The sequence below is a fragment of the Manis javanica genome, chromosome 2 (assembly GCF_040802235.1).
Source record: "Manis javanica isolate MJ-LG chromosome 2, MJ_LKY, whole genome shotgun sequence".
Classification (NCBI taxonomy): Eukaryota; Metazoa; Chordata; class Mammalia; order Pholidota; family Manidae; genus Manis; species Manis javanica.
The window spans coordinates 71,979,507-71,995,352 of NC_133157.1; the positions used below are offsets into that span (position 1 = coordinate 71,979,507).

The 15,846-nt window shown below is 37.9% G+C and overlaps 1 protein-coding gene and 1 pseudogene across 1 annotated transcript in view; one reads left to right on the forward strand and one right to left on the reverse strand.

Annotated features, from left to right (window-relative positions):
• The window catches only part of CARNMT1 (carnosine N-methyltransferase 1), a 37,337-nt gene extending 22,101 nt beyond the window's left edge, over positions 1-15,236 (reverse strand). The window contains exons 1-3 of the mRNA XM_017667045.3: positions 14,717-15,236; positions 6,848-7,043; positions 5,855-6,018 (exon numbers count right to left, since the gene is read on the reverse strand). Coding sequence (XP_017522534.1) covers positions 5,855-6,018; positions 6,848-7,043; positions 14,717-15,177 — 821 coding nt within the window. The 5' untranslated portion in view covers positions 15,178-15,236. The remainder of the gene's footprint in view (positions 1-5,854; positions 6,019-6,847; positions 7,044-14,716) is intronic.
• Positions 7,050-14,710, forward strand: LOC140847705 (uncharacterized; annotated as a pseudogene).
• Positions 15,237-15,846: the final 610 nt, after the last annotated feature.

The window sequence follows — 15,846 nt, forward strand, 5'->3', positions numbered from 1 at the left end:
GGGTTATTTAAAAAAATGAGGAACCCCAAACACCTTTGTCTTCATTAATAAAACTTGAATACAAAATACATTAACAAGACTGATGCTAAAAACGTAAGTTAAAAGCTTGTCAATTGAGTCCTATATACAGCAAGCATTTCCAGAGGTTGAGGCACTTGAAATTTGCCTAGCTTTGAAGTCTATGAATAAACTCTTTTCTAGAATAAAACATATCACTAAAAACTTCTTCCTAAATTGTATCTGCAGGGCAAAAGAAAAAAAATATTATTACTATCTTACTTCTTAATCTTGTACATAGATATATGGATATGCACAAATAAGCAATAGTCTTTTTTTTTTTAAGAGTAATAACACAGCTGGAATAATGAAAAATTCAATTGTGCTTTCCATGTTACTAAGCTATTTCTGGGTCTCACACCCAGAACACTATAAACTGATTAAAGAAACATACACAGAATTGAAAATTAGTGAAATGTCATAACTGTCTTCAACAATGGAATAAGAATAATGAAAGCTTTAAATGAAACAGGAATCACCAATATATAATCAATCTATCACCCCTTGAACTGTGTTGTTCAGAAGGTAATTATAGCACAGCATATCAAAAAATTACTGACCACAAGAAGAAATACATGGGGTAACTTTCATACTGGTTCAGCTAAAGACAACTACATGACTTACATATATAGAGGTATCCAAGCACAGTGGATTAGCAGACATTGCATGTTAAAGGATGACTAAACAAAACAGCCTCACCCTATCCTTTGCAGATGACAATACAAATGTATTAGTGGTTTCCTGTAGACATGGTGGCTCATTTACTACTGAAGTACATATTCACGCCTTGAGAGTCCCAGTACTTCTTAATATTGCAAAGATCTTCCTATTAGTCTACTGCAGTAAAGATGTTAAAATAAATATGCATTAAGTATAAGGTGAGCTGCAGATGAAAACTTAGAAACTATTTCTAAGTTTTCTAGAAAGCCATAATATTGCTACATTACCACATTTCCAGATGCAAAGTTTAAAGAGAAATTTTTCTTAAGTCAATTTAGAAGCAGCTAATATATATAAGAACATTAGAGATTAGAAGCACTTAGGAGATTCACTCAGTACCCCCACATCAGTGGCCTGCCAGAAGAAGGAAATGTCTTTTTTCTGGTTACCCAAATTACTCACTTCAGTTCTACTTTTCTTTGTACATACAATGTTTGGCATTCAATTAAAAAGTATAAGGTATGCAAGGAAGCAGGAAAATATAACCCACTGTAACAAGAGGAAGTCATCAACAGAGCCAACCCACAAATAGCCCATTATGTTGGAATTATTAGGGATATTTAAATAATCATTAAAAAATGTTAAAGCATCAAAATATATTTGATTTGGTGATATATATTACCCACACTCTGAAAGCAAAGCAAGACAAACCCCAAGCAGGATAAACACAAAGGAAACAACATCTAGGCACCTCACAGTCCAACTACTGACAAAGGTCAGGATAGGGTGAAGAGAATGGGTAGTAAGTGCTTAATGGATATGGGGTTTATCATGGGTTGATGAAATGTTTCAGAACTATACAGAGGTGATGGATACACAGTATTGTGAATGTACATAATGCCACTGAAGTTATTTTAAAATGGTTACTTATATGTATTTTACATCACTTAAAAAAAATTAAGGGGAAAAAAACAAATACATAATTCTCAAAGATATAAAATGGCCCTTAAGCATATGAAGATGTTCAATTTCACTCATAATGAGAAATACAAATTAAAAGTATGCTAAAATACAATTTTCCATCCATTAGAATGGCAGAAGTTCAAAAGCTTGGTAATATAATGTTTAGCAAGGCTGTGAGTCAACAGTCACTTTCATACATTACTGGTAGGAAGACAAAACAGTACAACCCTTATAGGGATGTGTGGCAATAATTGCAGCAGACAGGTTCTAAAGTGGCCCCCAACACCTGGTGTTCACACCTTTTTTTATTATCCCCACCCTTTGGTGTGCACAGGGACCTATGACTTGATTTAACGGAGATGTCATTCTTGTGATTACCTGTGATTATGTTACATTATAAAAGACTCCACTAAGAGCGTGCTTGCTCTAGAGACTCTCCTTGCTGGCTTGATAAAGTAAGTGGCCATTTTAGGAAAGCCTGTAAGACAAGGAAGTACAAGTGGCTTTAGGAGCTGAGGAGGGCTTCCAGGTCACAGTCAACACAAAGCTAGGGCCCTCAGTTCTACAATCACAATGAATTCTGCCAACAACAGAGTGAGCTTGGAAACAAAAACTTTCATAGGTAAGCCTCCAGGTGAGAACACAGCTCAGTGGCCCTTGATTACAGCCCTGTAAGACCCTACACAGAGGACCCAGTTTAGCAAAGCCCATTCTTCTGATCCACAGAAACTGTGAAATAATAAATGTGTGTTATTTAAAGCAGTTAAATTTTTGGTAATTTCTTGCATTGCAATAGGTAACAAATACACAAACCATGATATATATGCATTTACCTTTTGGATGCAGCAATCCCATGTTTAACAATTTACACTAAAGTACACTTCTGGTGGGGGTATCCAGGGGAGGGGAGATGAGGAAGTGAAAAAAAAAAGGATATACATCCAACAATACCAAAATACACATGCATATGGTCATTAATTGTGGCATTATTTATAATTGCAAGATACTGCCAACTATTTGAATAATCAAATATAGGGGATTAGCTAAAAGTACTCTATAGCTATAGAATGAAAAGTAAAGACTGAGGAAGATCTGCAAAATGCAAAATAAAATACATGGCATGCTACACTGCGTGTGTGAAAAAAAGGGGTAATTAAAAAGAAAAAAACATCTGCATGCATCCATAAAAAACAAAACAAGAAGGATAAATAGAAATAAATGACAATGATCACCTACATGGGATGTGCGATTAGGGGTGAGTGGGTGAGATCGGGTATAGAACAAATAGGGGAGAATGACACATTTTCTGAATATTACGTTTTTGTCTAATTTTATCTGGTCCGTGAATCAAAAAACAAAAATAAATTAACAAGGATTGGTCAGGGTGTCTGTGTGAGATGTGTAACAACCTTAAAACTAAAAGCATCCAGAAACAAACATAAAATGTACTGAATTTCAAAAAAAAACATAACCACACTGAGGGTAGGGGGAGTTGAAGGGGAGCTAATTTCAGTAAATTGTGAAGATTATTTTTATTAAATACCCTTAGTTTAGGGGAAAAATAATTGCCAGCAAACCCTGAACTCCCCCCCGGCCTCTTTTTTTTTAACAGTAGTATAGAGGTAGCAATTCTGAAACCATTATGTATTACAGGACTGAGTAAATGTACTAATGTTGTCAGAAGCCAGGGTTCTCAATGTGGAAAAAGGCAGACAGATATCAAGAACAGATGAAGCCAAGGAGGAACCCTCTGGGGTTGAACTGGGATTGCAGGGATCTGTATGAACTAATGATTTCTAATATGTGTGTGTGTGTGTTTGTGTGTTCTGTCTACTGAAAGGCTAAGAAGCAATGACACCTTAGTAACAATGAACAAACCTAGTGCCAGATCTTGGATATTACATACCATTCCACATTGAAAGGAATCAGGTTTTTGTAAAAACATCCAATTCCAGGACTGAAGTAGGGAAGATACAAGATGGGACCAAAATATCTTATTGTGCCAGAGATTAATGAAGTGCTCAAAAAAAAAATTATTGAGGCATGTCAGAAGGACATAGGAGCCATTTAAAGGGACTCCTGCTGGCTAATGGGGGCAATTTGAACAAAATAAAAAAAGAAAAAGTAATGCATTATAACCCATTGAATAATAGGAACCATGAGTTCTTTCTCCTAATTGTTTATAGATTCAGTGCAATGGTGACTGACAATTGTAGAGTTAGAAAATTACCACTCCACAACCATCATAGGACAGATTCGTTCATGCAGGAATCACCAACACCTGAAATTCCAAGGGGAAGAAAGTGTGAGGAGGAAAAAGAAGGATATTAAGTGCATGGTCTCAAAGTCTCTCCCTAGAAACTGTTTATTAGTTTCAAGGGGAGAAATAGTAACTAAACAGCAGAGAAACTAGGTAACATCCTGATGGGGTCATCAAAACTAAATAAATTGTTGACAGACATTGTATGTCTCTGAATGTAATATCCTGAAAAGGATGTGACATCAGTTATGCATAACTTCTGCAGAGGACATATAATCTACATCTAATCATGAAGAAACATGAGACAATCTCACATAGTCTATAAAATAACTTCCTTGAATTCTTCAAAAATATCAATGTCATGAAAGTCAAACAAAGATCAAGGAACTGCTCCAGATTAAAGACTAAGACATACAGTTAAATGTAAAACACCATTCTGGACTGGATTCTAGACTAGACAGGAAAGTAAATTTTATAAAGGACATTATCAGGATAACTTACAAAACTTAAATATAGACTACAGATTAAGAAACAGTATTGAAGGTTAAATTTCTTCAATCTGATAACTGTACCTTGCTTATCCAAGAGAATATTCTTTTCTTAAGAAATAAGCTCTGAAGGATTAAATGGTAAAAAACATGATAAACACAAATTGATTTCTCAAATGGTTTAAATAGTAGTTGTATATATGTGTGGTTTTAGACATATACAGAAAGCAGAGTAAAGAGGGAGGGAGGGAAGGAGGAAGAAGAAATAAAGCAAATGTCAAATGTTAAGAACTGCTGCATTCAGATAAAGAATATGTGCGAACTCTCTGCATGATTCATGCAGCTTACATGTAATTTTGAAATTTCAAAATAAAAGTCTAGGAGAGAGAGAGAGAGAGAGAGAGGAGCCACAAACCGATGTGCATTAAAATTTCTGAAGGATATACCCAACTTAAAATTGCCAATCAATGTTGAGGAGAAGGAAAGGAGGAAAAGAAGCCTCTCCACAAAGACCCTTTAAATGATAGACTGAATTGCATTCAGTGGTTCTCTTTAAATATACCCTCTAAATCAGGGGTTCTTAACCTGGGACCCATGGTCCCAAGAGATCTCTGGACAGAATTCATCGGCTCTATGAAGGGGAAGGGGAAAAAAATTACACTTAATTTTTATTAATCTTCAGCTGATAATTTTCCTTCAATTATGAATGCAGGTGACAAACAGAAGCAGTTTTGGCAGTTATCTTTGACTTTATCACCAATAGAAATCATATATTTTCACTTTACATTAGTTGTTACGGTTTTCAAAATAACATACTATTGATTATTTTCAAAATACAGTAATTACGCTTGCTGCTGGATTTTATTTACTACGGTATGTGATAAAAAGAATGTTATATCATAAACTTGATTTTTAATTATCTGGATAACTGCATTTCAAAATACCTGGTTTCCTTGTATGTCTATGCATTTTATTTTATTCATGTATGAAAGTTATTCTGAAAAGTGGACCATGGGCTTCAGACTTCTCAAGGTTTCTATGGCACAAAAAAAACATTAAGAATATCTGCTCTAAGCTACTGATCCCTTATTTACTTACAAGTGTGTCATAATGAGGAAAATTAAAACAGCTTGCAGCTTTTTTCTCTACCATAAAGCACATTATAAAAAGATAAGACATCACTAATTAACAAATATTCAACCTCACCTTCTCATTTAATTTCTAGGTAACTTCCCTCAGTTCTAGAGCAAAATTATTCAAAATATTAACTGTAACACTGAAGAACAAATTTAACACTACATACCCACACATGGAAAAAGACAGGCACACAACACCTATAAAAATGAATCAAGGCCATGAAATGTCTTTAGAGAAAACTTAGTGCTTACATATCTTAAAGAAAGGTTAAAAACAAGATACTATTTACCATTTCTCCTTTGGAAAATTTTTTAAAATTTCTTTAATGATTGGCTGGTAGCAGGCATCCCTTTCTGCTTTCCCAGTTTCACTCCAGTCCCTCACAAACTGTTTCAATGTGGATTTTAATTTATCCATATCAAATGTAGATGCTGGCATAATCTTTCCATTCCCCTGTTTAAAAACAGAAATCAATTAGTTTCTGAGAAAGTAAGCAATCTTGAATAAGGTTAAGTAGACATGCTACTAAGGGGCTCGGTAGATGGTTTAGTGGATAAATCACTAGTCTCTCACCTCAACGGGGGTTCAAGTGCAGCTTGAGATCCTAAATGAAAAGAGAGTTTGGGGGTCTCACTTCTACCCTCAATAGATTAAGGTCCATTAATCATGAAACCACCAAATAATTAAGGAGCCTTTCCTCAGGACAGGACCAGAACTGAGCTGCTATGGAGACCGAACATCCTCCCTATCTGAGAGAGACAAGAAAGTCCCTCCAGGTCACTGGGGGGCAGCGTGGGGAGGCTCACACAAAGGGGTCCAACTGTATCTATCCTGTGGACACTAAAAAAGGACTTCATTTCTATTACTACCAGTCCCTTGAGATTTACAAATGAAAATAATTTCTTAAAGTAAAAGAGTATCAACAGATATAAGATTCTGAAACTAATGAATTTGGCAAGGGAAATTTTACATAGCTAGGAAAGGTATTTGTAAAAATTTGAGTCACTAACTCTATATGCCAGAACAGTATGTGAAAAGTGTATCAAAATGCCAACAATTACCTTAGTATTTTTAGAAAGGAAAGAAAAAAAATCAGTGAACAAATACAGTTTCTGTCACACTGTTCTATTAGGTCTAATTAAATGGTTGAACATGTAAGTGAAAACATTCTCTAAGTAGAGCAAATGACCTATGAAAAATTATAAAAAGGAAATCCAGAAAGATCTCAAAATATAGAGGTCAAACCCTAAAATGAAAACAAATAGAAGAAACTTTCACATACATCTTCTCCATATTCTTTATTTTCAAACATATGTATGCAATCATTCACAATGCTCAGTAGTATTTCTTGATTATGGTCAATGCATTTCCGGATCTTGTCCAAATGAAGAAGAAACTGAGGAAGTAGTTTCTGCTGATTAGCTGGAAGCGATCGAAATTGTCTTTCTGTTCGGTTCACTCGTTCATGCATACTGGTGCTAAAACATAAAAGGTGTTTTTTAAATTGGCAAAAGAATTCTCACCAGAGGCCAATTTTATTTAAGGTTGTCTTTATCAACAACTATTCTCTATAATGCTGGACACTGTTCTATCATTTACAATCCTTTTGGCTTTTAAAAGGAAATCAAATTATAAAGTTTTATGTTTTCACCTTATTATAAATTCTCTAAGCAACCAAACAAAAGACAAATAGTTTTTAACTAGTAAAAGTAAACATCTGCACCAATGGGGGGACAGAGGAAGAGGGGAGGACACATAAACAGGATCAATGTACAATTAGTTTATTTTATGAGTTCAATTTCCAAACTTAAAATTTCCAGGATATCCAGCTAACTCCTTTAGATTTCTCCATCAAGTAGCAGAATACCACTCTGCTATTCCTTTAGAAAATATACAAAATGTGTCTTGAAATTAACTAAGAGCCAACCAAGGCAAAGTTTTAAAAACATCATACAAGATCTTATACACTACAAAAGTAGTAAGCAAAAGAAAAGTTGAAATTATACAGCATTTTATATGACACTACTAGAAATCTGCATTCCAAAAGTTTCCAGGTAATTCTAAAGGTCATCTTGGGGACTACTATTTATAAAATCTAAAAAGAACATCATTTTAAAAGTTAAATATTACACTCACAATGATATTCCCTTTTACATCAATCAGATGAACAAAATTTAAAAGTTTGAATATATGAAATACTGGCAAAAATGTACAATAATAAGAATATTTATACAGTGATTAATGATGGGTTTATAAATTAGCACATCTACTTTGGAAAATAGTTTATTTAGTGTTACCTTGTAAAGTTTAATGTGCACACTCCCTATGACCTAACAGTTATTCTTCTAGACACATACTCAAGAAATTTTGCAAATGGGCACCATGAAACATGAACAATCTTCATCACAGCACTAACAACAAACAAGAAATCTGAAAACCACCCAAAAGTCCATCATGGTAATCTGAATGAAGAAAGTACATTACAGTCATATGGAATGCAGTCAAATTAATAAATCAAAATTATACATAATAATATGGATAAAACTCAGAAACATAGAATGTTGGTTGAAAAAAGAAACTGGCAGAAAAATATATAATGTACAATTCCATTTTATATAAAAATAAACAAGGAAACAAAAACTCAGGAGTGATGTTCTTTAAGGGGAAAGGGATGATTTTTTTTCTTAATTGGATGGTAGGCTCATGGGTGTACACTTATTCTTTACATTTTACATATATAAACAAAAAATAAATGTATATGTTTCTTTTAATGTTCTTCGGCATTTACTCACTATTTAGTAAAAATGAAAAATACTTTTTCATTTGGTTGCCTGAATCTAGTATTCACCCAAATAATTCCCTCATTTTTACTTTCTTATGCCCAATTGCTCTCCAATTTCTGAATAAAAAGTTCTGAAGAAACTCTTGACAAAGTTAGCAAAAACCTGGCCATGTTTTTGGAAGCTTGTGTGTGGTGATTTTCGGAAGGTGGGTGCTATTAGGGAGGGTGCAGAGAGGGAGGAGTAATGTGAAAAACCCAAGTTGGCAGTGGCTGCATTGATGTTTGCTTTCTTTTCCCCCTGGAGACGGTGTAATAATAGTGAGCTCTGGAGTCACACATTGGAAATCCAATCCAGGTTATGCCACCTATTTGCTATGTGATCCTTGGAAAGTTACTTCCATTCTCTGTGCCCCAACTGCCTCACACTCAAACACAGGTAATATATAACAACAGTGATGATAATGAGTAAAAAGCTATCATTTATTGAGACTTAATAAATGCCAGACACTAAATCAAGTCATTTAACACAGACTATTCTGAAAAATCTCCATAAAACCCTATGAGGTAGGTACCATCATACTCCTCTGCCTACCCATGGTGTTTCACTGAAAATATAACAAAATAATGCACACAAAACATCTCGCCCACAAAACACAGTTAAATGCACAAATATAGTAGGTATGTCTAATTTATATAATACGTGTTCAGTGAAAATACGAAAAATGCAGAAAAGTAAAAGTACTCAGGGAAAAAAGCTACCCAATAATCCCACTTCTAAAGGCAACCACTTCTCACTTTTTGGCATTTTTTTCAGTTTTGTTGTTGTGAAGACAAAGTCATCTAACTCTTTCCTAGTCAAAATGTGGTACATAAAACAGCAGATCATTTGGAAGTGGTTAGGAACAGAGAATCTCAGGCTCAACCCAAGACCCACTGAAATGCAATCTGCCTTTTAACAAGACCTCCAAATGATTAACATGCACACTAAAGTTCTAAAAGTATTTGTTATTCTTCATTCTTATCAAAAGAATTTTCCTAGGTCAGAAAAGAAGTTCTCAAATGATGGTATGACAAATGACTATAATGACCATTCATCCTCCTCTTATGCAACCAAAGTTTACTTAGCTATTTCCCCAAACACTGGGTATCTAGATACTTTCACTTGTCTATTAAGATGAACTTTTTGAGTTCAGATCTGTCTATATTTTAGAGAAAAAAAAATTGTTACAAATTCCCAAAAGAAGAATTACCAGGTCAGAAAAGATAACTATTTTTAAGGCTCTTGATACAAAGTTTCAGAAGGACTGTATTAATTTGCATTCCTATCAGTAGAATATAACACTAAAGGAACTATAAAACTGGCCATGATGTGTTAGATGCACAGCAGGGTTGCGGTAGTTTTCATTTCACTATCAACAGGTCAGTCTCACAGGTCTTCATTCCTAGCATTCCTGGGCACTGGGGGCTCTGCAGCCTCTGCCTCACATCTTAATGCTCAACATATCCAAACTGAACTTAGTATATGTCCCACCAAAAAAATCCTACACTTCTTCTTTATGTATGTTGGTTGCCATAACAACAAGCAGGTCCACGATGGCCTCTAACTATGAAGGTAAACACAGCATCAACTGCCCAGCAAAAAAAGGCTGAGTCTAAGCCAGAGCCTACTGAAGAGCAGAAAGAGGAAACCTGGGAAGCTTTTGATGTCTTTTATGCTGATGAAACTGGGACCACAGATGTTAAGGAACTTAAGGTGGACATGAGGGCACTGGGCTTTGAACCCAAAAAAAAAGAGATCAAGAAAATAACTGAAATCAATAAAGGACAAGAAAAATGAACTTTTGTGACTTTTTTGACTGTTGATGACTCAAAAAATGTCTGAGAAAGACACCAAAGAAGAAATCTTCAAAGCTTTAATGATGACGTAACTGGTAAGATATCATTCAAAAATCTAAAACATGTAGGCAAGGAGTTGGGTAAGAACCTCACTGGTGAGCAGCTGCAGGAAATTACTGATGAAGCTAATGGAGATGGAGTAGTCAATGAACAAGACTGCCTGCACATCATGAAGAGAAAGATCAGTCTCTTCGTTTCTACTGCAAGCACACATTTAGTGCCTGCTATTGTATGAAACCTGGTTTTTGGGAACACAAACTATTTTTTCTCTCACTGTCCTCCCTGACAAGGTTTAGTAACAAACCTGAATCTGTTAGACTTTTTAAAATGTTTTCTGACAAAGTTCCTTGTATGGTGGCCTGCTGATTCTGTAAATTCTCCAGAGAGCAAGGGTCTTGGCATTGTCGTCCACCTGCCACTCTGCTTTGCAGTACTTCACTCTCATCACACGCCCCCACACCTGCACAGCCACAGAACAGCTTGTTGGACGAGTGCAAATTGTGCTGCTGCAGCCCCAGGCAGGAGGGCATCTCATCCAGGGCTCTGGTTTTAACTGACACCTGAGTGCACCTTTCTCTTTTATAAAACCCAGTGACCTCTCTCGCTTGCATTTGAATGTGTTTGTGCCATTTGTTTTGTCTTAAAAATAAAGACTTTATTATTTTGAAACTAGCAAAAAACACACAAAAAACTTACACTTCTTCAGAAACTAATGAATTATCCTAAAACTCCTCCTAGCCCAATTAGTAAGCCCATATCCTTCTGATTCTACTTCATAAAACTATCTGCAAATTACCCACCTCCAATGCCTTACCTCAGCTATTTGTTGTCTCCCTAAGACTGAGAGGCCTGCTTCCCATGGATACTGTCCCCAGCCTAATTCTATCCCCAGATCAAATGAATTCTTGTAAAATACAAGTCTCATCTTTGCCTCTATTTAATCTGAATATTTCAGCATATGTAAAAAATTATCAATACATATTCAGTTATGCTCCCAAGGCACCACTTTTGGTTCTCCACAAAGGCTACTTACTTCCATGATTGGAGGGAAGCTGAGTTAAGTTATGGATTTGTCAAAAACCCACACATACTTGCTGTTAATTAATCCCTGATGCACAAATGATGTATCTACACAGAGCAGGATGAGATGCAGCATATCCTGTAACACCTGGTTTACTTCATGGTGTGCAAAGCTGTCTGTAACGTACATCCACATGACTTCCTTGAAATAAAGGAGATCTTACCAAAGTTAAGAAAAGGGTCCAATCCCTACTACACCATTGTAAGTGGGGCTAACTTCACTATTTTGGAAATGCTTACACTATTAACATGCTTTAACACAAGAGTAGGCAAACTACGGTCCCCTGGCTACTTGGTCTGTTTTGTAAAAAGAGTTCTACTGAAACACAGCCATGCCCATTTGTTCATATATTGCTTATGGTTGCTTCCACACAAGGGCAGAGTTGGATAGTTTTAATAGAGACCACTTGGCCCTCAGAGCTTAAACTATCCATTGCCTGGCACTTTAAAAAAAGCTTGCAACACTGCTTTAAAGGAAGGTTTTACAACCTTCAGACTCTCTTCGGTTCTGAACTCAGCATCAAGAGACCCCATCCTCTGGTTGCCAGTGGTAGAAAGCAAAGTCAGCAGCCATATTTCCTCAAGGGAATCTCAACCTCCAGTTCTCTCTAGAAGGCTGGTTTCGGCAGGGGTCCCAATTCTGACTTAGTTACCTTTCATCAGGGCAGATTTGATGCTGAATGTGAATTCATGTCACAAAGGTAATCAGATTCTAAATAACTTAGTGAATGATTTTGGATTTCAGGCCAGACTACCACAATCTGGTTGTGTAACCCTGGCAAGTTGCTCACGTGTTTCTACGCTCTTCCCCTCACCTATAAAAATAACCTCTACATCTCTATTTTAAAACTCACCTAAATCAGAATTTCTAAAAGCAGAATATTTCTGACAAGACCTTCGATTTTTCAATTGCAGTATTTTCTATGTGACCAGATACCTTCATTCATAATGAGCGGTATTTTAAAGCCAACTTGTTCTTTGCTATTCAGTATATTTACCACACTAAGAATATATCATTCAAGCAAAATCTGTAAGAAACACACAACTGGAAGCCATTGGAATGGGAAGACATTAATCAAAAGATATTTCTTGCCCTATGACATTTAATCTAAATCTCCTATAGACTGACTGAAAAGCACCTAGCAGTAAAAGCAAACCATCCAAAATTTGGAAGGAATAGATAGAATAGGACTGCCCATCTGAACTTACTATGGTGATGGAAGAGAGGCTGTCATGTCATCTGTGCTCTCCAATACAGCAGACACTAGCCACATGTGGACACTGGGGACTTGAAATGTAGCTAGTGAGCCTGAGGAAAGGAACTTTAAATTTTATTAAATTTTAATTAATTTAGCTTAATATAGCCAGAGGTGATTAGTGGTTATAGTATTGGACAGTGCAGGTCTAGAAGATTATAAAATGCAGAAATGTAACAAACCAGTCTGTTTTCTGCTACACAATACTTTTCATACCCCTAGTCCCTTAAGCGATACTTTTAAAAGCATATTTTCAATTCTATACTACTTTTCATCTAGGAATTTGAAGTATTTCATCCAGAATATACATGCAAATAAAAAGGATTGTTTTAAGAAAATGAAATTTTCCTCAATCCCACACTAAACTGGTAAAGAGGGAAAAGAGTATAGGAAACTATCACAACCACTAGAAAATGCACATAAGCTACAAGCACCCTTTCCTATACTGCCACAGTTGGGTCCTAGTTCGAGGTCAAAGTCCCCACTCCCCATGATGAAAAGACCCATCTGATACTTAATCATAAATATCAATTCTAAGTTAGTCCTGATATATTAGAACTGGGTTCAAACACACATTTTAACTAAATGGGTCTATCAAATTTCCAGGACATTTTCCAATATTCTTTCTAGATCTTTAAACAATAAGATGTTCGGGACTTTTCTGCACCTACCACTCTTTGCTATCTAATGTCAGCTGCCTCCCTTCCCTGTACGGTTCTTGCAGGCACAGTACTTACATCAAATTCAATTCTCTGGTTGTCTGCCTTCCTCCTGCTATTGATACTAAAGTGAAATCCCCATACTAATTCCATTTTGGCTCCATAAATAATGCAATACAGGGTTCATATGACTGAGTCTAATTAATAAATTATTTCACCAAGATCTCTAAACTTCAAAAATTAATGTCACAAAGGTAATCAGATTCTAAATAACTTTAAGCTTTTATTAAGCAAGTTTCCAACTCAGAATCGGAACTAAGTTACCCATAGTCACAAAATTCTCTGGAATGACAAATGTATTTCTTTGCTACTACTTGTTATATTTGTTAAAAATAGAGCTTCAATAACATATGCCAAGCACTGGTGGCATAAAAATAAATAAGGCTCTGTTTCTGCCCTTGAAGAGGTCACAGTCAGGCAGTATAAAAGAAGTTTGCATAAAGCAGAGCAAGAACCCATCTAGGGCAACAGTTTTACTTTCGTGGGAGGTCTTGTCCGTCTGGTTCCAATTGCAAACTCAGAACAGCGGTCGGTGGGCTCCTATCTTACAAGAATAAAAGTGCTAACTTTACCTGAAAACCCATTTGATTTACGTACCTCCTAGATCTTGGAATTCTAATTTTGTGACTAAGCTATTTTCATCTATCTAAAACGAAGAAAAGTGGAAGGTAGGAAGTTTAAAATTCCTAGCATAGTACCCAGCCCACAATGAAAAATTTGATACATATTTGGAGAATAAATCATACAAACGGCTCTTCTCGTGTCTTCTCTCATTGCCTTCCTTAACAATTAGCCAATTTTAGAACATCCAGGCCACCTTCGACCTTAATTTCAGCCACAAGTTAAAAGGCATTGAGGTGCACCATTCACTTGCTCACTACCAAGTGCCTGTACGGTTCACAGAGCCAATGGAGGTAGGTGGTCATCTCACGCTGCTCGCCCAAGAACAACACTTTGGGAAATACGTCCTAGAACATCCCACGTGTAGGTGAATCTGGGCTCTCCATGTGTTCAGTTTGGAGGACATCAGCAACACATACAAATCATGCCCCTCACTGGTCGATTTTACCACCACCTTCTTCTACCTGAAATTGTTAGAGCACTTCACGGTCACCCCAATGGCCTTAAAGCCAAACCTTTAACGAGGGTTGGAGATAAGAGAGCTAATCCGATCCTGCGGTTGAAAGGCACGAGGCTGAGCAGCAGATAGCGCGGCAGACACGCTAGTGAGCAGAGCCGGGAGGGGCTAAGGTGGTGCGAGGTGATGGGCGCCCGAAGGTCAACCCAGGCGGCCCGGTCCGTTGCCCCGGAGGCGTGGCAGCGGAGCACGAGCGCGCCCAGCGTCCCCGTTCCCGCGAGTCCGCCGCAACCAGCGGGAGCCTAAACGGGCTGGCCGGGGGTCCACGCAGGCTCCTTACCCGTAGTAGCGGAAGGCATTAATGATCTTCCAGAAGTGCTCGCGCTCGAGCCTCTCCTCCTCTTCTTCGGTGCTGCGCGCGGCCGCCGCCGCCGCCGAGGCCAAACGCCCAGCGGAGAACTGCACTTCCACTTCCTCGCTACCGCGGCCGCCGCCGCCTCCCCCGCAACCTTCCGGCAGCTGAGAGGCGGGCGGCGGAGGGCGCCGCCGTCGCTGCATCGCTGCCGCGGCCCTAGGCCTGGCTCGCTTGCGTTTCGCCGCTACTGAAAGCGTGGTGGCGGCTGCTCGGCCTTCCTCTAGACGGCGCCCGCTGCGGACATGCCCCCAGTTTGCGACGCGCTCCGCCCCCGCCGCCCTCAGGTCTCCAACCGCGCTAGGCTCCGCCAGGTATTCAGAGCGCCCGGAACAAGTGCGCATGCGTATGCCAGGGTACGACGGAGGAACGCGGCCGAATGCGCTCATTTGCTACCAGGCTTCGGCGACGACGCGCCAACGTCACGAAGACGCGTCTACAGGGCGGGGCCAATGGCCAAGTGGGTGGGGCCAAGGAGGAAATCTGGTGGGGTGGGGCTGGCACCTGCCAGAGGCCGCATGGTTGGGGTTTAAGAGACTTCGCGTGCTGGATTGTGGAACAGGCAGCTGAGTTTAAAGCTAAGAAGTGCAAAGGAAGGAAAAGCAGAAAAAAAGTTCAGCTTTAATGAATTTGTCAGAATTTTTATTTCAGAAAGTCTGCAAAGATTTTGCATTCATCCTAATTTAAGTTTTAATTCATTTCCAAAATGAGTTTCCAGTTTTAATTACTTAAGTGGACACCTTTTCAGTGTTTAGGGGCCTGAGAAAATCCTAATCCTGTTCTGACTGGTGATGGCAACAGATGAAGAAAACACAGGAACCTACCTCTATCCAGTACCCGCTCTTTGGAAGACCATCAAATGGCAGAGATGCTAAAGCCTCAGCAATGTGCTAATAGCATCTAATGGTAGCCCTTAGCAATGACAAACTCAAAACTTCCTGTTCACCAGCGTTCACGTTTTGCCTCATCTCTTTCTGGGTTCATGGCTAAAATGACTTTTAATGTCATTCCCAGGAAATAACTCGTTCCGTTTAATATACCATTCAGCAAATGAAGAT